Source organism: Oncorhynchus mykiss, chromosome 14 (assembly GCF_013265735.2).
Source record: "Oncorhynchus mykiss isolate Arlee chromosome 14, USDA_OmykA_1.1, whole genome shotgun sequence".
Taxonomy (NCBI): Eukaryota; Metazoa; Chordata; class Actinopteri; order Salmoniformes; family Salmonidae; genus Oncorhynchus; species Oncorhynchus mykiss.
The window spans coordinates 15834060-15860342 of NC_048578.1; the positions used below are offsets into that span (position 1 = coordinate 15834060).

General features: G+C 43.9%; 1 protein-coding gene across 4 annotated transcripts; it reads right to left on the bottom strand.

The window, feature by feature from the left end:
* Positions 1-4545: 4545 nt before the first annotated feature.
* LOC110488908 (mastermind-like protein 1) lies at positions 4546-26283 on the bottom strand. 4 transcript variants are annotated; one of them, XM_036943035.1, is made up of 6 exons: positions 26053-26283; positions 24209-24507; positions 11144-12550; positions 8473-8649; positions 7919-8057; positions 4546-6997 (listed from the first exon to the last, which is right to left on the bottom strand). In XM_036943035.1, exons 2-6 carry the CDS (start codon positions 24485-24487, stop codon positions 5922-5924), a joined length of 3078 nt encoding a protein of 1025 aa, XP_036798930.1. In that variant the 5' UTR covers positions 24488-24507; positions 26053-26283; the 3' UTR covers positions 4546-5921. The 4 variants fall into 4 exon arrangements, with proteins under 4 accessions (XP_036798930.1, XP_036798929.1, XP_021417043.2 ...); XM_036943034.1 differs by lacking the exon at positions 26053-26283 and adding an exon at positions 25263-26015; XM_021561368.2 differs by lacking the exon at positions 26053-26283 and having other exon boundaries at positions 11144-12544; positions 24209-26016.

Genomic DNA, 26283 nt, shown 5'->3' on the forward strand with positions numbered 1-26283 from the left:
GTTTATAGACATATTCAACCAATCCCTATCCCAGTCTGTTACCACATGCTTCAAGATGGCCACCATTGTTCCTGTTCCCAAGAAAGCTAAGGTAACTGAACTACTGACTATCGCCCCATTGCACTTTTGTCATCATGAAGTGCTTTGAGAGACTAGTCAAGGACTATATCACCACCCTATCTGATACCCTAGACCCACTACTATTTACTTACCGCCCCAATAGGTCCACTGACGATGCAATCGCCATCACACTGCCCTATCCCATCTGGACAAGAGGAATACCTATGTAAGAATGTTGTTCATTGCCTACAGCTCAGCATTTAACACCATAGTACCGTGCAAACTCATCATTAAGCTCGAGACCTGGGGGTCTTGACCCCGCCCTGTGCAACTGGGTCCTGGACTTTGATGGGCCGCCCCCAGGTGGTGAAGGTAGGAAATAACATCTCCACCCTGCTGATACTCAACACTGCGGTCCCACAAGGGTGCGTTCACAGCACTGTACTCCCTGTTCACTCATGACTGCGTGGCCATGCACGCTTCCAACTCAATCATCAAGTTTGCAGACGACACTAGTGGTAGGCCTATAGGGAGGTGGTGAGGGCCCTCCCGAATGTGGCGTCATGAAAATAACCTCTCACTCAACGTCAACAAAAAGTAGATGAAAGTAGATGATCGTGGACTTCAGGAAACAGCAGATGGAGCAGCCCCCTATCTACATTGACGGGACAGTAGTGGAGAAGGTGGAAAGTTAAGTTCCTCGGCGTACACATCACGGACAAACTGAAATGGTCCACCCACACAGAGAGCGTGGTGAAGGCAGCGCAACAGCGCCTCTTCAACCTCAGGAGGCTGAAGAAATTTGGCTTGTCATCTAAAACACAATTGCTCCGCCCTCAACCGCAAGGCTCTCCAGAGGGTAGTGCGTAGAGGTCGACCGATTAAAAGTTTTCATAACAATCGGAAATCGGTATTTTTGGACACAGATTTGGCAGATTTTTTAAATTTGATTTTTTACACCTTTATTTAACTGGGCAAGTCAGTTAAGAACACATTCTTATTTTCAATGACGGCCTAGGAAAGGTGGGTTAACTGCCTTGTTCAGGGGCAGAATGACAGATTTTTACCTTGTTAGCTCGGGGATTCAATCTTGCAACCTTACAGTTAACTAGTCCAACGTTCGAACCACACGAGGAAAGTGCCTGTTACACGAATGCAGTAAGAAGGCAAGGTAAGTTGCTAGCTAGCATTTAACTTATCTTATAAAAAACAATCACTCATAATCACTAGTTAACTACACATGGTTGATGATATTACTAGTTTATCTAGCGTGTCCTGCGTTGCATATAATCGATGCGGTGCTTATACGCGAAAAAGGACTGTCTTGCTCCAATATGTACCTAACCATAAACATCAACGCCTTTCTTAAAATCAATACACAAGTATATATTTTTAAACCTGCATATTTAGTTAATATTGCCTGCTAACCTGGCTCGTTGTGAACTCTGTGAAGACTATTTCTTCCAAACAAAGACAGTCAACTTCGCCAAACGGGGGATGATTTAACAAAAGCGCATTTGCGAAAAAAGTACAATCGACTGTACCGAACCATAAACATCAATGCTTTTCTTAAAATCAATACACAGAAGTATATATTTTTTAAATCTGCATATTTTGCTAAAATAAACCCAGGTTAGCAGGCAATATTAACCAGGTGAAATTGTGTCACTTCTCTTGCGTTCATTGCACAGAGTCAGTGTATATGCAACAGTTTGGGCTGCCTAATTGGGCTGCCTAACGTAATTATAACATAACATTGAAGGTTGTGCAATGTAACAGGAATATTTAGACTGATGGATGCCACCCGTTAGATAAAATATGGAACGGTTCCGTATTTCACTGAAAGAATAAGCGTCTTGTTTTCGAGATGATAGTTTCCGGATTCGACCATATTAATGACCTATGACTCGGATGTCTGTGTCTTATTATGTTATAATTAAGTATATGATTTGATAGAGCAGTCTGACTGAGCGATGGTAGGCAGCAGCAGGCTCGTAAGCATTCATTCAAACAGCACTTCTGTACGTTTTGCCAGCAGCTCTTCGCAATGCTTGAAGCATTGAGCTGTTCATGACTACAAGCCTATCAACTCCCGATATTAGGCTGGTGTAGCTGATGTGAAATGGCTAGCTAGTTAGCGGGGTGCGCGCTAATAGCGTTTCAAACGTCACTCGCTCTGAGACTTGGGAGTAGCTGTTCCCCTTGCTCTGCATGGGTAACGCTGCTTCGAGGGTGGCTGTTGTCGATGTGTTCCTGGTTCGAGCCCAGGTAGGGGCGAGGAGAGGGACGGAAGCTATACTGTTACACTGGCAATACTAAAGTGCCTATAAGAACATCCAATAGTCAAAGGTATACGAAATACAAATCGTATAGAGAGAAATTGTCCTATAATTCCCATAATAACTACAACCGAAAACTTCTTACCTGGGAATATTGAAGACTCCTGCTAAAAGGAACCACCAGCTTTCATATGTTCTCATGTTCTGAGCAAGGAACTTAAACATTAGCCTTTTTACATGGCACATACTGCACTTTTACTTTCTTCTCCAACACTTTGTTTTTGCATTTTTTAAACCAAATTGAACATGTTTCATTTTATTTGAAGCTAAATTGATTTTATTGATGTATTATATTAAGTTAAAATAAGTGTACATTCAATATTGTTGTAATTGTCATTATTACAAATAGATGTAAAAAAAAATTGGCTGATTAAATCGGTATCGACTTTTTTTGGTCCTCCAATAATCGGTATCGCCGTTGAAAAATCATAAATCGGTCGACCTCTAGTAGAGGTCTGCACAACGCATCACCGGGGGCAAACTACCTGCCTTCCAGGACACCTACAGCACCCGATGTCACAGGAAGGCTAAAAAGCTCATCAAGGACAACAACCACCCGAGCCACTGCCATCATCCAGAAGGCAAGGTCAGTAGAGGTGCATCAAAGCTGGGACCGAGAGACTGAAAAAACAGCTTCCATCTCAAGACCAGACTGTTAAACAGCCATCACTAACAGAGAGGCTGCTGCCAACATAGACTCAAATCTCTGGCCACTTAAATAAACAGACTTAATAAAAGGTATCACTAGTCATTTAAAAAAACGGCACTTTAATAATGTTCACATAGAGGTATCACTAGTCACTTAAATAAAACCACTTTAATAATGTCTACATATCCTACATTACTCATCCCATATGTATATACTGTATTCTATACCATCTACTGCATCTTGCCTATGCCGCACACCATCACTCATCCATATATTTATATGTACATATTCATCCCTTTACATGTGTGTATAAGGTAGTAGTTGTGAATTTGTTAAGATTACTTGTTAGATTTTACTGCATAGTCAGAACTAGAAGGACAAGCATTTTGCTACACTCGCATTATCATCTGCTAACCATGTGTAAATGTGACCAATAAAATGGAATATATATCAGCAGAGTAAATGCTATATACTCTCCTACACATTTATTTGGACAGTCTCAAAACTTTTAATTTCACTCTGTACTCCAGAATTTGAGATCAAACGTTTCATATGAGGTGACAGTAAAGAATGTCAGGGGTTTCCATACATATGTTTTACGGTTTAAGAAATTAAAGCATTATGTATCCAGCCCCCCCCCCCCCCCCTTTTAAGGTGTCATAGTTATTTGGACAAATGCACATAGGGTGTTAAATTTTGTCAATAATTTAGTATTCGGTCCTATATTCCTAACACACAGACTACATCAAGTTTGTGACTACAAACTTGTTGGATGCATTGTCACTTATCATAAGGGTAGAGTATGTTTCTTAGCACTTCCACATTAATGTGGATGGTACCATGATTACAGAGAACCATGAATAAATAACGACTAATGATGAGTGAGAACGTCTGAGGCACAGATCATAACACCCCCCCCCCCCCCCCCCCCCCCCCCCAAAAAAAAGTTTGTCGTGGGGGTATGATATTTGTGCATCTAACTTTCGCACTCATCATTATTCAGGATTATCCGTAATCATGGGAGCATCCACATTAATGTAGAAGTGCTCAGAAACAAATACGTAGGGGAGTGTATCAGGGATGGGCAACTCCAGTACTCTGGGTCCTGATTAGTGTCAGTGACACCTTTCCCCAGCACATCTGGTTCAGTTAATTAATTCCATTCTAAACCGGAGACCATGAACAGTTGATTTTTAGTCCAGAGTTTTAAGGTTGGGACAGAAATGTGTCAGGCTCCTCAGTCAGGCCCCCGAAGACTGGAAGCTGCCCATTCCTGTGATATAGGATGCAAAAAGAATTACAAGGAAGGACAAGAAAACAGATGGAAGAAAGTCAAATCATCATCATGACTAAGTGGAATGGGATACATAGGAACACACTGTTCTACAGGATTCTACTCACACCTTACATTGGCACTTAATATTATAATGCTTGTCAGTTACAATTCACACACACACACACACACACACACACACAAAACTAAGACAAAACACAGGGTCCGTTTCTAAATAACTATATTTACATAATACTCTTGTTTTACAGAGAACCATATTAAAAGTATGAATTACTTACAAAAATCCGCTGCAATATACATATAAAAATAAGATCTATCTTCAGAACAAATCGGAAAATGCATACATACAAAAAAATATAGCGAAAAATGTACAAGGAGCCCCTGACACAAAAGAGGATGAACAAATTCAAACATCTCAACTTAAGTATCTGGCTGTACTGTCGTTCAAGGGAATGGAAAAAGATTGTCTGCAATGTGTCTGAAGGCAATAATGTCCACTATTCATACATTATCTTATAGCTTGGTTATTAAAATGACAATGGACCGAATGTTTAAAGACAGTGATTTTAGGGTAACCTGGTCAAACATGGTAACGAACCTAAAGGGAGACCATTTTATAAACATGATACAAGCATCATTCAAAGGTGTATTTGGGTGGTGTTGGGACTCTGTCCCCATTTGTCACTTTACATCTGTAGCCTGCCTCCATTGGGGGGGGGGGGTCATTGCACAACTAACAGAGGAACAGTCTTGTCTCTTATGGGCACTGGCTAACCAAATGAATATGGACGCCACTGTTGAGTCTCCTTGGCGCACCTCGTCATTGGTTTGAGAGTAGGGGAGGGATGGCACACGTCTATTTATTAGCAATATCACCACCAACATTTGACATGAGGGACTGTGTTACTAGGTCACCTCTGCTACATAGAGCATTCATTTGCATTTAAGGCCGCAACTTCTAACAAAGCAGAGGACGGGTAGGGGGGCAATGAAACCAAAATAAGCACCTCTACTGTGGTAAGCGTAGACAAAGTGTGTGTGCGCGACGTTTGATTCACCCTTGATTCAGTGGTTTAGTACTGAGTCACTGGTTCAGTAGTAGTAATAATAGTAGCAGAGTTCTTTCTATACGTCTCCCAGTCCTGGGGAAATACTCCAATAGGAATCCACACAGGGGTTTTGGTCCTGCACACCATCATTCCCATCCAATCATTCTCCTGAACTTATATACACAGTACACACAATACTGAGGATGACCGTCTCTTAACCGTGTCAGAAAAGTAACAGGATTCCATTAGTAACCCTCTCTGTTCCTGCCTTTCATTGGCAATTGGCTTGGAACACATACACCAACATTCCATCTCACCAACTCATCAGATGAATCTCACTTGCCTGAAGGCTTCCTCTCTCCAGCTCCTCTCAGTCTTAATCTACTGATCTGAAAAGGCAAGGTGAACACAACATGGAAGACGGATGCCTAGCAGACACTTGCTCTCAACCATCCGGCTCTAACATTGGCGCAGATGGAGAAGAGGAAGCCACTACAGACTATTGAGACTGTCCTGTTCATTAAAACTCATCAGTGGTGGCTAGCTAAGAGCTCATCCAGATCGTCCATCCACTCCTGCGTGCTGCGTTCTTTCAGCAGAGAGTCCACCAGGTCACTCTCTCCAGGGAAGCTGGGCAAACTGCTAGCCCCTGACCCAGTGTTGTAGATAAACGGCAACTGCTGCTGCTGTTGTTGTTGTTGGTTAGCAGTTCTGTTGACCTGGTAGCCCTGCTGTCTGCACTGGAGCACCTGGCTGACCAAACGCCCCCCCTGCGGCTGACCAAAGGCACCCAGTTCGGGCAACACCCCCTGGCCTTGGGAACCCTGCTGCTGTTGCTGATTGGGTAAGACTTGCCCTGGGCCTAAGGGCTGCCCAAGGGAAACTTGGGGGTTGGCTGCAGTCCTTTGCTGGGCCTGCTGCATCATCTGTTGCTGGGCAGGGTTCATGGCGCCCATGGGCCTGCCGTTGGCATTGGCGCCAAAGGGGGTGTTGCCAACAGGCATCTTGTTTGGTATGTGGGTCTGCTGCTGCATGTGGAAGGCGTTGGGGTTGGCAAAGGCATTGGGCGGGAGACCTCCGTTGCTGGAGGGAGGTTGCTGGGCATCCATAGCTTGCTGCATGCCCTGCTGCTGCCAAGATTGGCTCTGGGTGCTCTGCATGGCGTTGGGCATAACACTGGGCATGTTGCCGCCAGGCATGGAGCCAGGTAGTCTGGCTAACTGCTGCTGCTGCTGCTGTTGTTGTTTCAGCAGGGCGGCGTTGGGCTGGTTTTTAAGGTGTTGCTGCTGGGATAGCATGTTCTGTCGATAGGAGGCACCCATATTGCCTACAGGCTGCCTCTGCATGGAACTTTGCTGGGAGGGGTGCATGTTCATGTTGCTGTAGAGTACCTGATGCTGTAAGGCAGAGTCCATAACACCCACACAGGAGGTGAGGCTCATGTCTGCCTGGCTGGAGGGAGGAGGGACACCAGGGGTGGGGCCAGCACCACCCGGTTGGCCCATGGTCATACCAATCATGCCCTGTTGCGTCTGGGGGAAAATTCGCTGAGCTCCGGGGGCGGGGCCTCCCAGCGTACCAACGTTGCTCAATGACTGTGACGAACCTGCAGGGAGAAGCAAAAGAAGAAGTGAGTCACAAAAACGTGACAAATTGAAAAGCTAACCTTTGCATAATAGTTACACATGTTTTTATAATTAAAATCTTAATCAATAAACTAATTATAGGAGAAGACCAAGTCTCTCTCAATATACTTAAATGGCTTTCCATGTCTCCATATCTGTGTCATTATTTTTCATGAATGCAGATAGCAGAAAGGAACTGATACGGTCTAGCTACCACAATAAGTTCATGCCATTATGAGGTAAAAAGGACAGCGAGCATTGAGACAGCAGCTGTTCTCTCCAAAGACACAGAACAAAGGGCAAATGTATTCAGCAACGAGAGAACACAGACCTCATTACTGGTTTACCATTCAAATGAATCATACGGTAAGAAGCATTTGCATTGACGAGGTAATATTAGTGTACTGCCAAACAAAGTTGTTCTGTGTGAGTTACATCATCGAAGCAAACCTTCTGGCCCATGATCAGACATTTAAAAAAAAAAAGGTGCCTATTCAATAGCAAAGGGAAGTGCAAGCAGTGGTAAAGAGTTTAGCTGTGGTTCCAAAATCGCCCTCTTACCCCCTAACCTAGACCTGCTCTTTACATAGGTAATGGTTGATTTGTTTCGGGCTGTGGAAAGCGACTGGGTTGTGCCTGTTTATTCACCAGGGTTGAAGGAAAATACTGTTTGGGTCGTCAAGAAACAAATTCACTGCCCTAGTGTAATGAATAAAAACAATATGGCTAAACATGAGAGGAAACTACATTAGACAATTCAATAAACTGAAACGTCTGTACACTTATGCCAGAACTCAGGTAGAGGATTGGATTAGAGCCCTACAAGCCATTTTAAGACCATGGAGTGTCTAGGGGGATTACGCTACATTGGATGTAACGTGGTGACGTAGGGTCTCATTTACTTGTAAACTGGGCAGCCTGCTGCTGCTGGAAGGGGTTGTTCTGTGCGCCAGGTTGCTGGTTCTGTTGGTCCTGGTACTGGGGAGGGGGACGGGTCAGGTGCCTCTGGAGCTGCTGCTCTTGCTGCTGACGCTGTTTTTCCTGAAACACAGAAAACATATTAGAGCATGATTGTGTCATACATGCATACACCGGTGACTGAAATTCCTCCCATACACTCTCTTGGACAAGGACCAGAGATGGAAAACACCTACTGTGAAACTGCCAGTCATATAACCACTTCTACATGCAGACAAATTGCTCGCCCTTGTGTATATATGTTACTAATAGACAACATGTAGCACTAGCAGGCCCAGTCAGGTAGAACAGACAGAGATCCTGTCTCAGACTTTAAATAGTAAATGGGCAAGTTGAAACCAATCATGTGAATGAGCCAGGAAGTCTGATCTCGTTGTATTTTGTCATTAGGATTGAGGGTGGGGTATGCTGCTCCTAAACCCTGATCCAAGACCCAAATTCTACCAACAGTAAATGACCCTTGACCCCAGGTATTAACCTGTTGGGCCATGATCAGCTGCTGCCTCTGGCCCAGTAGGAACTGTTTCTGCTGCTCCATCAGCTGCTGCTGCTTCACCGCCGCCTGCCCCGACAGGTAGGCCACGTTGCCGAGGTTTCCCGCCATGCTGTTGCCAGGCCCAGGGCCGTGCGGTGCGGCAGGGTATGCGTTCTGTTCCTGCAAAATTGAAATTGGGGAAAATTGTATAGTTATTCCACTAATGTCAACCAGAGGAAGACGGAGTGAGACAGCGTCCAGTCTGAGGTAAGGCTTTAGGGGCCTTGTCAAACAAGTGGGGGGAATATGTTCAGAAATAACATTTGATGTAAAGCAAAAACCTCGGTTTGATGTAACGCAAAGGAAAAATAATTCAAATCAAAGCTCAGGCTTTACCTAAAAAAACTAGTTATGTCCCCAATCAACACAGCTTTAAATGAAGACCGCGGTTGTACAACTTCAGTTTGAAAGTTCATAAGTTAGTTTATGTCCTCATACAAGTCCTTTCCTTGACCAGCTGTGAGAACCACAGCTCCATATTGGCAGTGTTAGCCTCAGCCAGTGTGCTAACCATCTCGCCATAGAAACATCTGGAAAGTTGGCCAGAGTTCTCAGGGGCTAGCCTCAGGCCTCTAGCTCCGGCCGGGGGATATTTTGGGTCCGTCCACACACACGCCGCAGAACACAGTTGAGTCAGGGAGAGGAGAAGAGAGGGTAGGAAGAGCAAGAAGGGATTAGAGAGCCCCTTCTCGCGAGAGGGAAAACCCCAAGTGGGTTAAGAAACTGTATGGGGATGCTACTTCTAAAATATACTATTGTGGAGGACAGGCGAGTTAGAGGGGACGAGGTAGAGGGGGCTGCATGAAAGGCTGCTTTGTCGTGGTTGTCCCCTCCCTGGTTCCCCCCCTCCACCACCATCCAACCCCCCATGGGAGACTGCATGCCAGCTCCTTAGCAACCAGTTGCTTGACCCAGACACACACGCTGTCCCCTCGAACCGTGGGGCCCATGCCAGACTTGTAGGACCAAAATATAAGCTACAAGGACAGTGTGTGGGTTGTGTTGACTAACATAAAAAGCCTGCTTGGCCTTAGATCCACCATCAACTATCAGCCTACATGCAGTATGCCTTAAAGGATGAGTGCAGTCAAAAACACGATCTGTGTTTTATATACATTTCCACACTATGGAGGTTGGAATAAAACTGTGAAAATTACAACGCCCTTTTACTGTAAGAGCTGTTTGAAAAGACCACTGTTTTGGTGGGATGGAGTTTTGGCCTGCCTGGTGACATCACCAGGGGGTACATTTATTAATAGACAAATAAGAAAGAGAAAGTTCCAAACTGCTACGCCAATAACAGCTAGTTTTCAGTTTTCCCCTCCCTACTACTCCCAGACAGTCCTAGAAGTTTGTGCTTGAGAAATGTCTCTTCGCTAAGAAGCTATTTTTGTTTCCCATTGTAGTCACCGTCATGTACTTAATTGTTACCCAGAAATTACATGTTGACATATATATTACCAAATATAATTAAAACTATGCTATCCATTGGTGTGGTTCTTGACATGGTGTGGTTGGTGTGGTTCTTGACATGGTGTGGTTGGTGTGGTTCTTTATTTGGAGCCGTTCTTTCAAACTAAAAGGACAAGCCAGACGACTCCATTGCTCATTTTTAACAAGCCCTTATTGTTTGGCTTCGAAATTATACTCCCTCATTCACCAGCGTCGTAGCACTGGAGTAGTGTGTGTGTGTGTGTGTGTGTGTTTTTGTACACAACATGGCCTTGGAATGTTCTTTGTGCCTCAGTTGTAATGCTATTCGCTGATGCCAGTATAAAACATGCTTTGGGCCTTCCCCCTGTTGGAAATGTTAATAGCTCTATTCTCCCAGTCAAGCAGTGTGAAATTATGTTAGGCTTGGGTGATGACCATAACCAAGTAATGTAAGTGTAAGCCTTTCATATGCACTTGTTGACCTCTTAACTTTTTAACGGTTATTCAGAATACCAATATAGCCTAACACTTGATCTTTCCATGTGGATCCTTGACTCCTATAAAATGAAAAGTATTGCGGCACCTGGTATTCCCGGGTGATCTCCTGTCCTGTTTCTAACTTGGCCTGACTGTGAACAGGCGTGTTCAGAGTGGTATAGCCACAAGCATATTCTTGTACCATGTTTTCTCCCCGAATTAGGTCTCTTGGCTCATCTCTGCAACTCAACAGGCTCGGGAGAGGCGAATGTCGAGTCATGCATCCTCCGAAACATGACCCATCTGACCACCTACTTATCATACCGCGCGCTTAACCCGGATGTCAGCCCCACCAAAGTGTCGGAGGAAACACGGCTGGACTGACGACCGGAGTCAACTTGCAGGTGGCTGGCCCTGTCACAAGGAGTCAGTAGAGCACGATGAGCCAAGGAAAGCCCCACCGGGTAAACCCTCCCTTACACCAGACGGCACTGGGCCAATTGTATACCGTCCTATGGGGCTCCCGGTCACGGCCTGTTGTGACATCAAATCCCCAGCACTACAGTACTTTAATGTTGCGCCACCCAGGACTCTGATAATGAAGCCTTTTTAAGCCTGCTTCATATCAAACCTGGTCACATAAAAGTAATGGTTACACAATGAGCAGTCTTGTGATAAAGTTCAAGGTGAGCTGTATTCTTACCTGCCCGTGGGGTAGCTGTGGTCTGAAGGACAGGCCTTGCTTCTGCTTCTGCTTCACCTGCTGCTGCTGCTGTCTGAGGAGCGACAGCAGCACTGCCTTGTTCTGGCTCTGGGCACTGGGGGGGCCCTGCGGTGGCCCCTGGGCCGCAGCCTCATAGTGGGACAGGGGCTTGGTGTTGCTGTAGTTGAGCATGGCAGAGCCCAGGCCCCCAGGGCCTGCTGCTGCAGGGTGGCTAAGCGGAGCCCCTGGTCCTTGAGCAGGGTGGCCCAGCATGTTGGTGTGGGGGCCTCCGGGCTGCAGGTACCCACCGGCCACGGCTTTGGGTGAGCCCTTGTTGGGCTGTCCGGGCATCATCAGCTGGGGCTTGGGGTTATTTGGGAAGTCCTGGGGGTAGAGGGAGGGGCTGGTGGGCTTCTCCAGGCCGTAAACTCCCCCTAGGGGGCTCTGAGACGGGGCCGACTGGGGTGGCCAAGATGGACGGCAGGGGTGGGACCCAGGGGGGTGGAATTTGGGGGCTTGCTGCTGTTGTTGTTTTTGAGCTTGCTGCTGTTTCTGAGCATGTTGCTGCTGTTGGAGCTGGGACTGCATCTGCTGGGCTCTCTGCTGCTGGGCGGCTAGCTGCTGGAGCTGCTGGGCAGGGGACAGGTCTTTGGAGACAGGCCCTGGGGGAAGGCGGTGGTTCTGGGGAGGGAGCTGCCTGGATGGGGGAGGCTGCTGGCTGAGGGGCTGGGGCAGGGTCGGGGAGGAGACGGTGGAGGTGGCCGCTGCCAGGAAGTTGGCGGAGTGCTGCATGGGCGGCCCCGATGACTTGGGCCTAGTGTGGGGCGAGCCGGCGCACGAGTCCTGCTCGAAGGCGGTAGAGGCCGGGGAGAACTCTGCCTTGACACTGGCCAGTTCTGGAAGCAGGAGGCCTCCCTGTGAGGTACCGCCAGACTGTGCGCCCGTCCCAGGGGTGGGTCCGGCCAGATCAGGAGGGTCCTTGCGGTCCTCGAAACCGTCGTTGAGGATGTCCTGGATGTCCTCATAGGCAACCGAGCGGTTGAGCTCCTCCATGAGCTCCGTCCACTCCTGCTCATTGAGGTTGAGGTCAGGGAAGAGGCTGTTGCTGGCTCCGCCCCCTGACGGCAACATGCAGGGGAGAATGTCATCCATGGGCTCCTGCTTCATCTCTTTGAGCAGGAACTCCTGCTCCCCAGCGGCGGTTCCACCATGTTCTCCACCATTGGGTATGAGAGAGTCAGCGCCAATGCCATGCTTGGAGTCCAGGGGTGAGCGAGGGGGGATGCCACCATTGGACGAGCTGTTGTCTAGGCAAGCCTTTTTGGACGGGGGATAGCCATCGCTGAAGCCGTTGACCTGGCCAGGGGAGCCAGTGCTTTCCAGCTTCCTCTTCACTGACTCCTGCAACTAGAGTAAATAACAAGTCAATAAATATATAATGTCCCCATGTGGCTCAGTTGGTAGAACATGGCACCTGCGACACCAGGGTTGTGGGTTCGATTCCCACGGGGGACTAGTACGAAAATGTACTCTTTACTGAAAGTTGCTCTGGATATGAGCGTCTGCTAAATGACTGAAATGTAAATGAAATGTAAACATTAGTACCATACAATAAACACATGCTGAAAACTGTCACAATGCTTTTGATTGAGAACCTTGCCACAAGCGGAGATGTAAAAAAAATATATATTTAAAGCAGGAATCCTTAGTTACATCCCTTTTTTAAAAACTTCGAAATGAACAAAATATATCCATTGATTCTTGAATATAACTTATAAAAAGCATCATGAGCTTAGTTCAACTGTCATACCCCAACAGAATCCAAAATATGAGCTTGTTTTTCTCGAATGTTTGTAAATAATATACATGTAAACTGACTGTATAGCCTCAAAACATGGTTCAAACTAGAATTTTAAAATGAATACATTTATAGCTATATATTTCTAAGATAATCTTTTTGAGAACTAATAACCACCAAAATATACAACTAATCAGGGAGAATGAAAAATGTAAAAAATGTAATGGCTTGGGGACTCCATGAATTTTTTTGAATAATGTTTGAGTCACTCAGATAACAGAACACATCAAAATGTATAGAATTGTAGGAAACTAGCTTTCTCCGCTGCTGAAAAAAATCACAAGGGAAACACTGAACTCACTGATTCCGCATGCGTTTTTCTGCTGCTCATTATGAAATATGAGATTTGAGTCTTGGGGGGTGAGGTTTGATGTGGGTGTGTTTTGTTGGCTTTAGCATACCCTGGCAGTTACTGTTGTTTGTCACTCTTGAAGTACGGTAGCAACAACATAGCCACTACCACTTCCTCAAAATAGTCATAATTAATCTAAGACAAATCAAGAAATCAAATTAATTTACACATTTTGCCGAGGACATTTTAGTCACACAATTTTACATCTAGTTAAGGTGGTTTTAAAAGTTTTTTTTATTTTTAAATTGCATGAAAAATAAGTATTTTTCCAGAGTGTGCTTCTGTATGGCAGTGTTTCATAGTGAATCATGTCATAGAACCTGTTGCAGCGGGACGCAAGATGCTTGCAAATGAGTTTATAATTTTGTAATATTGACAAATGGCAGTTGGGATGTAAGTGCGCATCGTCGCTATCCTCATTTTACCCAAAAGTGGCAGACTCAAGGGATCACTATCAAACACATCAACAAGTGGTCACTCCATAGAGGGGTTAGGGGCCAAGTGTTCTTTCAACAGAACTTTGGCAACCTGTTGTTTCATGCAAACAAGTCCGAGCCACCGCGTAATGGGCAGGTGAGTCTCACGGTAGGTGCTGCTATGTTTGGATAGAGCACAATCACCGCAGACTGTTCTCCATGCATGACAATTCTCCCTAGGCGTTACAATCGGTGTTGTAATCCAAACACAACCATCTTGTGGGTTAGGTCGTGACAACCTCATTACAAAATTCTCATAAAACTCAGTTTTGGAAAATACTGACTTGGACAAATTAGCCTATTTAAACTTAAGTCAATTTTGACACTGGAGTAAATGTTTGACTAATATCGAAGCCACATAGGCCATTTTCAACTTCAGAGAAGTTGTTTTGTGCATTCAGTTGCCCTTTAAAAACAGATAGAGTCAGATGAACTTTATGTATCTGCGTTAGAAGCAGTTTTGCAAGTCATTGCTAACTAGCTTACCAAAAAGACTGGAAGTCTATGGGTACAGCTAGCATGAAGATATGCTTAACGGTCCTGTAAACATTACACTGCTTGACAAGGAAAATAAAACCCCACTCAACTTTTATCACTGTGTTGAGGCAAGTTACCCATTTAAAATATTAAGCCCATCGATGTCTATAGAAATTAAAATTGTGACAAATAATTAAGCGGCTACTTATCCCCAGTGGTGAGAAACAGACCAGGAGTGCAAAGTATAAGCGTCTCTGATGGATTCAGAAACAGAACCTTATGAGGGCAGTAATGCAACCTTATGACTTTGCTTAGGTTAACTTCCTGTGACTGGACTGGCAGCTTGCCATAAGGTATACAGTCTGCAGTCAAACACAGTCAAACTTGACATGGGTTTTTAGGAGAGCTTTATGCAGCTCTTGGCTCATATTCATCCAGCAAGAGTGCTGATTTAGGATCAGTTTTGCTTTTTAGATCATAATTAATAAGGATTACATGGATGGCGGGACCTGATTTCACAAAGCAGGTTCAATACGTTTTTGTCCCCCCCCCCCCCCCGCCCATGCTAGAGTCTAGGGCTGACCCCAATTAGTGGACTGGTTGATTGTTTGGTCGATAGGTTGTTGGACGACCAAGATTATTGTTTTTTATTGGTCGAGCAGTGGCAAATAAATAAATAAATAGATATTTGCTCCCATGTCAGTGAATTAATGCATTGCGGAGGCCTGGCCAAAAAGACAATTTATGCTTGATCTGAAAATGTGGTCGGAGGCACCATATGGTGTGTATGATGCGATCGTGGAGCCTCCAGATGCTCGTTCCGCATCGCCATGCGACTCCCAAATGTTGTAACAAAGCGGAGGTTTCTATATAGCTTCGCATTGACATGACTGATTGATGGTAGGTTGGGGGCTGTACATCCTGTATAAAACACAAACTCACTTCCTTGACAACAGCTCCATCTTCTTCGCAAAGCGCAAGTAGTATGAATGCCCTGACTTCCGCAGAGGCCACATCACCAAATGCTGCATGGTCAATGCAGACATCTGATAGACCATGCAGCACCCAGATGCACAATGCGCTGCCCTCTCCAGAATGGGCACTCTCCCGCCAATTTGTGCGCATTCATTGTTTCATAAATTCATTTTGTGAATTGTTTGCATTTGAATGTTAGTGTATATCAATTGCCCACAATCGCCAGTATTACATTTACCATTAATTCCTAATCTACAATGTTTGTTTGGTTACGGTAATTTCTGTTAACGCATTCAATATATTATTCTAGTCTTTTTACCGTTCTCATTGTCGGAATGGATACATTGTTTGTAGAGCGCACAACCTATTCTACACTTGTGAAAAACAAGTTTTGGTTTATTTAATTCCTTTTCCGAGTTGCCAATTTAGTGATGGTCTTGTTTGACGGGCACCTGATTACGGATAGAAGTAGGCATATAGGATACCAGGCCCACAAGCAAATGTAGGCATTTAAAATGTGACATTTGGGGATCTGATAGTATTTCTGATTGGCTCAATGCACCACCACCAATGAGCTGTGGAGCTTCTCAAAGTAATGTTTTCTTCACCTCAAACTGCAAGAAAACAAAAGTCTGTTTTAACATACAGCCATTGAGAATGACAATATTTATAAAATAAAATAATAATTTAAAAAAATACATTGAGGAACTATTTCCAGCTCTCTCCTTTTTGACAACCACTCAGCATGACAAGGGGAAAATGCTGTGCTCTGATCCAATGGAAACATAAAATAGGCCTACCTGCTTACTTATCAGTGCTCGACATAGGTTCCGGTACTCATTTTAATTGTTGGTACCGTTTATATTTAGGTGCAGGAGCTTCACAATACGTTTTAGTTCATATTCTATAAGAGGAACAGGAGCTCAAGCAGTAGAAATACTGAGGTGCCAGTACTCAGCTTCGGAAAGCTCTTTCCCAAGTCAAGCACTGCTTCTCATCCCTTGCGCAAATAGCCAACAGCGGTGTCTGTCCCGAGCTCACTGGCACAGGAAACTGAGGTCCCAGAATATTTTAAGCAACATAGCAAGTTCGCTAGCACAAGCTTAGGGTGGACCCAAGTTAATACAATGTTTCAAGTTCATTGCAGAAAGGCCATGCTTAGCCATTGTGATTGATAGGTAATATATTTCTTTATTTTAAAAAATCAGGATATTTTCTACCTACAGGCTGTAATGTTTTTACTTGTTGGCTTTATGTATATTTTTACATAGTTGACAACTATGGCAATAGAAGTTACTTTATAGGTTTGTATCATCTTCATTTAGATAGAATTTTGATTTAACCACATGACAATGATTGCGATATGAAGACATAAATTAAATGGAACTGTTCCACGAAAATGTGCATATGATAAATTGCCCTTCCACATGAGAAAGATTGTCGACTCTTCGTGTAGCTTATTACAGGCAACTCCAGGAGAGTAATGGCAGAATCTGAGAAAGCCTGCAGGAGAATGGTTGGGTCAGGTTCAGGTTTTTATCTTCTAGATCTCTGGCTCCCTCTTGAGGCATTTCTGTCTTATTTCGTCAAACAGTAAGCTTAACAGATGACTTTCGGTCAAACAAGATTTTTGTTTCGTTGGGGAAAGCTCTACTAGAGTATTTTCTCCATTATTTTGCCAGGCTATGACAGAAACACTAGCCAACGCTCATCTCATCCGAATGCAGAGGCCGAACCCCAGACTGACATCCTAGGCAACCAGATCCCCTCAGGTTTACCCTCCTGTGCGGAGATATTTCAATGTACTGGGACAATCCGTGCAGATTGGTTAATCACGCCTGTATAGTACTGTGCACCTTTAAAGTAGAACTGACAGCATTTTAGCAACATGAAATTTCATTAACACGTGTTCATATACACCCAGGAGGAATGACACAAAAACAAGTGAGCATTTAGATATGGTAATAATAACATTTCCACAAATTCTTAGAAAACTTAATTCCTAAACATTCTAAAGTATTTGCGAAAATTCTATACCAAAAAATAGAGTGGGAAAGCGATTAAAAGACACCGGAGTTAAAAAAAAAAAAGTGGCATTTATCTGTGTACGTACGCATGCATGTAGGACCCTGTCTTTCAAAGATAATTTGTAAAAATCCAAATAACTTAACACAGATCTTCATTGTAAAGGGTTTAAACTAGAGGTTGACCAATTATATCGGAACGGCCGATTAATTAGGGACGATTTCAAGTTCACAACAATCTGTTTTTTTTACACCTTTATTTAAATCTTTATTTAACTAGGAAAGTCAGTTAAGAACACATTCTTATTTTTAATGACGGCCTAGGGACGGTGGGTTGACTGCCTCGTTCAGCGGAAGAACGACAGATGTCAGCTCGGGGGATTCAATCTTGCAACCTTACAGTTAACTAGTCCAATGCTCTAACCACCTGCCTCTCATTGCTCTCCACGAGGAGCCTGCCTGTTACGTGAATGTAGTAAGCCACGGTAAGTTGCTTGCTAGCATTAAACTTATCTTATAAAAAACAATCAATCATAAATCGCTAGTTAACTACACATGGTTGATGATATTACTAGATATTATCTAGTGTGTCCTGCGTTGCATATACTCGATGCGGTGCGTATCGTTGCTCCAATGTGTACCTAACCATGAACATCAATGTCTTTCTTAAAATCAATACACAGAAGTATATATTTTTAAACCTGCATATTTAGCTAAAAGAAACCCAGGTTAGCAGGCAATATTAACCAGGTGAAATTGTGTCACTTCTCTTGCGTTCATTGCATGCAGAGTCAGGGTATAGGACCACAGTTTGACAGGTACAGGATGGCAACAACAACCGCCCGAAGTACACCATGAACGCACAATCCCTCCATCAGTGCTCAGACTGTCTGCAATCGGCTGAGAGAGGCTGGACTGGGGGCTTGTAGGCCTGTTGTAAGGCAGGTCCTCACTAGACATCACCGACAACAATGTTGCCTATGGGTACAAACTAGAGGTCGACCGATTATGATTTAACGCCTATACCGATTATTGGAGGACCAAAAAAGCCGATACCGATTAATCGGCCGGTTTAAAAATATATATGTATTTGTAATAATGACAATTACAACAATACTGAATTATCACTTATTTTAACTTAATATAATACATCAATCAAATCAATTTAGCCTCAAGTAGATAATGACATGTTCAATTTGGTTTAAATAATGCAAAAACAAAGTGTTGCAGAAGAACGTAAAAGTGCAATATGTGCTATGTAAGAAAGCTAACGTTTCAGTTCCTTGCTCAGAACATGAGAACATATGAAAGCTGGTGGTTCCTTTTAACATGAGTCTTCAATATTCCCAGGTAAGAAGTTTTAGGCTGTAGTTATTATAGGACTATTTCCGTCTATACCATTTGTATTTCATTAACCTTTGACTATTGGATGTTCTTATAGGCACTTTAGTATTGCCAGTGTAACAGTATAGCTTCCGTCCCTCTCCTCTCTGGGATCAAACCAGCAACACAACGACAACAAACACACATCGAAGCAGCGTTTCCCATGCAGAGCAAGGGAAACAACCACCCCAAGGCTCAGAGCGAGTGAAGTTTGAAACGCTATTAGCGCGCGCTAACTAGCCAGCCATTTCACTTCGGTCACACCAGCCTCATCTCGGGAGTTGATAGGTTTGAAGTCATAAACAGCACAATGCTTGACGCACAACGAAGAGCTGCTGGCAAAAGGCACGAAAGTGCTATTTGAATTCATGTTTACGCGCCTGCTTCTGCCTACCACCGCTCAGTCAGATACTTAGATACTTGTATGCTCAGTCAGATTATATGCACCACAGGACACGCTAAATAATATCTAGTAATATCACCAACCATGTGTAGTTAACTAGTGATTATGATTGTTTTTTTATAAGAAATGTAATGCTGGCTAGCAACTTACCTTGGCTTACTGCATTTGCGTAACAGGCATTTGCGTTAACAGACAATCGGAAATGCCGATTTCCGATTGTTATGAAAACTTGAAATCGGCCCTAATTAATCGGCCATTCCAATTAATCGGTCGACCTCTAGTACAAACCCCCCCGTCGCTGAACCAGACAGGACTGGCAAAAAGTGCTCTTCACTGATGAGTCACTGTTTTGTCTCATCAGGGGCGATGGTCGGATTTGCGTTTATCGTCAAAGGGATAGATTTGGAGGTGGAGGGTCGGTCATGGTCTGGGGCGGTGTGTCAGAGCGTCATCGGACTGAGCTTGTTGTCATTGCAGGCAATCTCAACGCTGAGCGTTACAGGGAAGACATCCTCCTCCCTCATGTGGTACCCTTCCTGCAGACTCATCCTGACATGACCCTCCCTCATGACAATGCCACCAACCATACTGCTCGTTCTGTGCGTGATTTCCTGCAAGACAGGAATGTCAGTGTTCTGCCATGGCCAGCGAAGAGCTCAGATCTCACGTCTGGGACCTGTTGGATCGGAGGGTGAGGGCTAGGGCCATTCCCCCCAGAAATGTCCGGGAACTTGCAGGTGCCTTGGCGGAAGAGTGGGGTAACATCTCACAGCAAGGACTGCCAAATCTGGTGCAGTCCATGAGAAGATGCACTGCAGTTTTAATGCAGCTGGTGGCCACACCAGATACTGACTGTTGATTTTGACCCCCCCCCCCCTTTGTTCAGGGACACATTATACCATTTCTGTTAGTCACATCTGTGGTGTCTCAGTTGTTGAATCTTATACGTTCATACAAATATTTGTTAAGTTTGCTGAAAATAAACAGTTGACAGTGAGAGGACGTTTCTTTTTTTGATGAGTTTATGTGTATATATATATATATATATACACATAAACTCATCAAAAAAAGAAACGTCCTCTCACTGTCAACTGTTTATTTTCAGCAAACTTAACAAATATTTGTATATATATATATATATATATATATATATATATATATATATATATATATATATATATATATATATATATATATATATATATTTACTGCTACAGGGTTTTCATTATTGTTTGGATACCTTATTTGGGGAAAGGGAGATACCTAGTCAGATAGTCCAACTGAATGCATTCTACTGAAATGTGTCTTACGCATTTAACCCAACCCCTCTGAATCAGAGAGGTGTCCGGGTGCTACCTTAAATCAACATTTCACATCTTCAGTGCCCAGGGAACAGTGGGTTAACTGCCTTGCTCAGGGGCAGAACGATAGATTTTTACCTTGTCAGCTAGGGGATTCGATCCAGCAACCTTTCGATTACTGGCCCAATGCTCTAACCACTAGGCTACCATTTACAATTATGTATTGATTTTTAACTTACTTCCCCCCCCCCCCCCCACACTTCATGCAATGCGCACTGCAGAGACATGTTCAGGACCAGAGTCTACGCAGACCGGTGCACCATAGCCAATCAGAGCTACAGTAGAAATTTATGCAAACAAGCCATTTGCTACACAAGCCCGCTATCACACAATTGAACTGGACTGTGTTTACAGGCAGCTGCGACTTTTGAGCATTAGAACGCATTTTACAGTCCTATTCATCAAACCATGAAAAGATAGGCTCTCCCCCCCTCAGTTATGCACATCAACAACTAATGCTAGCCAAAGCAAGATGTGCTCAAATCTAACGATGGATCATTAGATGATCCCTCTCAAACTTTCAGTTAGTTGGCTGTAAAAATTGGACTGATAACAGGGAATTGTAGCCTACTCGTCCTTCTACAGCTTGCCTGCCAATCAATGCATGCTTGTCCCAACCAAGCACCCAATCTAACTGGCTAAAGTTGGCTAGCAAGCTACTTCAACACAAATGAGAGAACACCTCACCGATCATTTTACTCAAACAAGAGTGCTCTGAAATCAGAGCAGCTAGATAGCTAGAGTGAAGTTGCGAACACGAGAGATGCTAGCTAACTGGATAACAGTTGTTCAAATTCTTGCTTGGTAACCAAATGACACCTGCATCTCTAGCTGTGTATAGCCACCGAAAAATGATATGAGCTGAAAAAGTCACTCACCCACTCCTCCAATGACTTGACTTCCTCATAGCAGCTAGCTAGCTAGCTAACATTAGGCTACGTGTTTTTAGCTTGCTACATAAATAGATAGGGTAGCCTTTTAGCCACATTATGACGGACTTCTGATCATTGCCTTTGCTAGTCTGATTATATTTACCTTTCCAGCCTTACTTACATTCACCCCCCCCCCCCCAAAAAAAATAATCAAAATGGAAACAGTGCATCCCGGAAGGAGGCAACAAATAACGTACCAGGCCAGCTGTGATTTACAACCTGCCAGTAATATTTTTTGGGACTACCAAGAAATGTATCAGTGAATTATATTAAAAATCAGGCATTGAACTGCAACCATCTATTCTGCCAACAATGCTTTAATGTATGTCATGGAATGTTGAGTCAAACAGAACCTATTTTAAAACCTCCTATAAAGTTGGTTTTGTAGCATAAACTGGGATTTTTATATTTTTGACTGATAGGATTGTCTGTTTCATATCTGCAAAGGAGTTAAAGAGTATGTCAGTTCCACCGCTGACAACATAGGCAGCTCACCGCTCCTTTGATCTGGTCTCTCACACTTTGTGCGCTGGCTGTGCCGAGCTGTTTGGCTTTAGAGAGAGAGAAGAGTGTGTGCGCGGCTCATCTGATCTGGCCTCGTCTCTAGCCCCATCACTCCCCTGGAGGAGAGAAAAGCCAGTCTAGTGACTCACTCCAGTGCTTTATGAACCTGAAAAACTGGTCTTCACCCTTTCACTCCAACCTCTCTGCCTCCCCCACCTCTTCTTCTGAGCAATCATCGCCATTACCCCACCTACCACAGACCCAAGTCACATGAAACTAATTAACATGTGTATAGACGGAGGAAGCCCTACAACAAAAGAGCTAGTGCCTGGGCCATGGAGGGGAGCATGCCGAATTCCAAACCCTGGACCCAGAGCTAAGATAGCGTCCGTTTTGCCTTTGAAGCCACCGGCGTGGCCACAATGGGCCTCCCTGGGATGTGCAGGAGTGGAACGGAGCAGCGGGCCGGTCTAACTAAAGGCTGGGGGGACAGTTTATAGGACAAGCTTTAACCTCATACTGACTGGCCAGGCTGGAGCTGAGCCGTGTTAATATGGCACAGAGTGACTGAACGAAAGATAGGCTAGGTAGCTTGCTAACCCAGTGCCAGTCACTAGTGGGCTAGCTAGCACTGTTATTCATGAATGGAATTTAGATCTGTTTTAGTAAGTGACATTACTCCTAGGTTATAGGGTTCATCAACAATGGAATGGAGAGTCAAGTTCTGCCCTGTGGCTTGATACACACACAGCTATACCGTGGCATTGCATTATGTGGATCAGGAAAGGGCACAGAGCAATGATGAGTCAGAGGCTCAGAGCATTAGGCTGGGGGTGGAGTTGTTTTTTCTAATACCCCTGAGTCATCATTCATTCAGAGGGTAGTTATATTGTCCTAATGCAGCTGTTGCCCAAATGGTGGGAGGCAGTCAATTCCTACTGGGCTGTGACTGAAGCCTGGTTTGTGTAAAAAAACGTTTTTATATTTCTCAGAGACTTAAATTGTCCTGTCAATTTGGGATATTATAACAACAACGTTACTGCAAACAACAAACACTGCCCCCCCCCCCTGACTTAATTGCACGTGCGATAGAAGAGCAGAATATGGACAGCAATTTTTTTGCCAGACTTCTCAATGGAACTCTTCTCTGTTTCGTCCACAAATCAAAAAACAATACCAAATGTGCTGTGGTGGACAGTGACACCGTTTCCCCTAATGCAGATTCCATTGTTAAGAGGGGTCACAGAGGCAAAATGCTTCAGGTGGGGGTCATGGCAAAAAAACAAAACTGTCCAAATGGATACTGCCATGGTAGGTAGGTCAGACTGCCAAGACAACCAAACTGCATGAAAATGTATTCCATCCTACTTTCCTTATCTCCACAACACATGTAAATACAAGACTGTAAATACAAGAGGTCGCTAAGTTGCCATGTGTAATTCAATTGTTCCTTTTCACTTTTTGGTTTCCCTCGAGTATAACATATGCCAGGGATAATTACTACAGGGTCAGTAGAGGTAACTTGAGCAAACAGAAATTTCCCCCAACGCCCGATAGGGCCTAATCAACACTGAAAACAATGGAGGCAGCAACTTTTTTCCCACGATAGTTGATTATAAGTCCATTGGACAACTGGAAGATTGATGAAGAAAGAAACAAGCCTAGATATTATAAGAGAATGTTCTCTGTGTGAGCACTCACTGAATACTTTGCTACTTTTCTGAGCCACACGAGAGAGAAGCAGTATTTTAATATGACTCAGCCTTCTTGAGACTTGTTTATCCCACTTTGGCTGTGCTATCAGCATTCCGATAACTTAGAGATCCATGACAACTCTACAAAATGGCTGTGACTAAACATGAACTTCAGTGCCAACAATACATGGACAACTCTAGTGGACACCTCCGACAGTATGCCTTGTTGAAAAAGTCCTTTCCATATTCTGTTATATTAACATTTATGTTTGAACTAATATAGCGGGAAATATGAGTTTCACCACAGCAACAAACAAAAAATGAACATTGTGCCCCAGCATGCCAAAGGCTGCCTAGTAAACACAGCAGGACAACAATGAGAACATGTGACAGCAGCCACCCAGAATGCACACAGGAGTACACATGATACTGGCTACAACTCGTGGCAATCACTACACATGGAGCACACTGCAAATGATAGCAAATAATGCTCTTTCCTTGACTTGAAATCACTGCTCATGAAAAATACTAATTTAACGCATGAATGCGGAAAATAAAATAACTGACATGAAGCTGTTATCAGATTTGTGGTGCATTTGCATCCACTTTATGAAATGGTCACTTACCGCAATCAAAGTGCTGTTTCTGCTCTGCTCGGGCGTCCCACCATCCCCTAAGTCTGCGTTGTTGCCCCCGGTCCCTGACCCTCTCTGAACTGCTTGGTCGGATGTTGGCTGTCTGTGCTTACTCGACCGCTTGGCCTTGGTTTGCAGGCACCGTTGGTGCAGTGCAAAGGTCTGCTGCCGTTCCATCTCCAGCCGCTCCCTCGCTGTGTTGTCGTAGCGGTTCTCGCAGCTGGTGTTATGCCTCCTGAAGAGCTCGATTCGACGGCGGAGTCGCTCCATCACCGCACTGTGTCGCGGCACTACAAAATCGGCCATCATCAATAAAGAGTGTTTTAAACTCTGGACTCAGGTTTCGGCAGTCCGGATAAAATGCTGAATGTGCTCCTTTTCAGGGTGGGCGTCTATACCCGGTACCCTTTTACAGAGTGTCAACTAACGTTACTGCTTCCATAGTCGACCTTTGTCTTACTAATAGACTTCAGTCACAACACAACACAAAACGCACGAAAAAGACGATTAATAAAATATTGTTCAACTGCCTAGCCAGCAAGGTAGATAGTGCACCGTATCTATCACATCATGAAAAATATTGCCACTAATAACTGTCTGGCTAACGTTAGCTAGCTAACTAGCTAAAGGCCCCAACATTGGCTAGTTAGACAAATTTGCAAAAGCTCATTAACGCTTTGTCTATATGAATTAAAAAGTATAAATTAAACTCATGTATCTTTAATATAGTACATAAATTAATTGTATCACAGATACGCACGTCAAATATCATTAGTTGAGACACTAATCTAGCCAAGTTACCGTTAGCTAGCTGCTCACTAAAATGCTAGTATGGGACTGCCTAACATTCCTCTGGTCAAACATCCAAAGTTTGTGCGAGAAAAGCCCATAACTTGCACTTTAGCCGCTACAGTAGCTATCTAACATTTAGCTAGCCATCGCAAAACTGAACCGTAATAGCTAGAACAAACATTTCACCGTGTAAGATTGTTATAGTTTACATTACCAACAATTAATATTTTAAAACATCTTACTGACTACTTACCCAACTTTACGTAGTTGGTTAGCTACCTGTTAGCTACAACAAACACACCAGTCTCATTGTGAAATTCAGTTACCGTTAACTAGCTAACGTTAGCCATGAAGTTAGCTAGCGAAACCAAGTGACGCTGAGTGTTTCTACTAAGCTAGCTAACTAACTACTGTAGCTACAGTAACTTACTCCGGCAATTAACTTATGCTAGCTAGGCAGGATAAAACGTCAAGTTACCGATTACCACCGACCTACAAAACACTAAAAATGTTTGCTTGGTAATAACAAAAGTGCGCACAACTTGACTTGCAAGTCAAATGTTTCCTGTGTTCTGCCTGGCAAGCTGATCCTCGGTGTAGATCCAAATAATGTGACTTGATAGCTAGCAGCCAACTGCAACAATATACGGATGTAACGGCGTTAGCTAGCTAGCTTGTAAACCAACTATAACAAAGCATGATACCCAGACTACTTCGTCCAGTACTGCATATAGCTAGAAACACACAACCCGAATCTGATGCAGTTAGGTCAAATGCAAAACAAAAACAAATCGCGACAACAATCAAACTCTGCCCCTCTTTGCGATTTCTATTGTTTTCCAATGGACAGGCAGATTTTCGTCGCCATTTTGGAACAAGTTTTTTTCCTTTACTTTTTCTCTAACCTTATGCTTTGCAAGACAGTAGTGTCGCCAAAGATACTTTGTCGCTGTCCCCACCTCATTGTAACGATTGACAGTGAAAACAAACAATACATAGAGAGACCGTGGCATTTGCATGAATTTACAGTTAAAATGTACAACCTTGTATCCTTTGAAAACTTGTGAAAGTATGGCACAGTCAGTCAGACTTCAAGTAAGCTCAACTAACGAATACACACTCTTTATTGGAAGAATGTGTTGTAACTGATAAGTAGGTACATCAAATCGCTACACTGGTGTCAGAAGTTCGATGGCACCTATGAGTCCATCAGAGGCATGTAAATGTCAGGGACTTGGTATAGAGAAGTGTGGCGAATTGCTCTCCGCAGGGCA

What these genes read in the sequence shown, in the direction of transcription:
- LOC110488908 (XM_021561367.2), bottom strand. Translation starts at nt 24,526, where the DNA reads ATGATGGCCGATTTTGTAGTGCCGCGACACAGTGCGGTGATGGAGCGA. An exon ending in GAAACAGCACTTTGATTGCG is followed by an intron (nt 12,551 to 24,208) that starts GTAAGTGACCAT and finishes TATTTACTCTAG; the next exon opens with TTGCAGGAGTCAGTGAAGAG. An exon ending in GCAGGCTGCCCAGTTTACAA is followed by an intron (nt 6,998 to 7,918) that starts GTAAATGAGACC and finishes TTCTCCCTGCAG; the next exon opens with GTTCGTCACAGTCATTGAGC.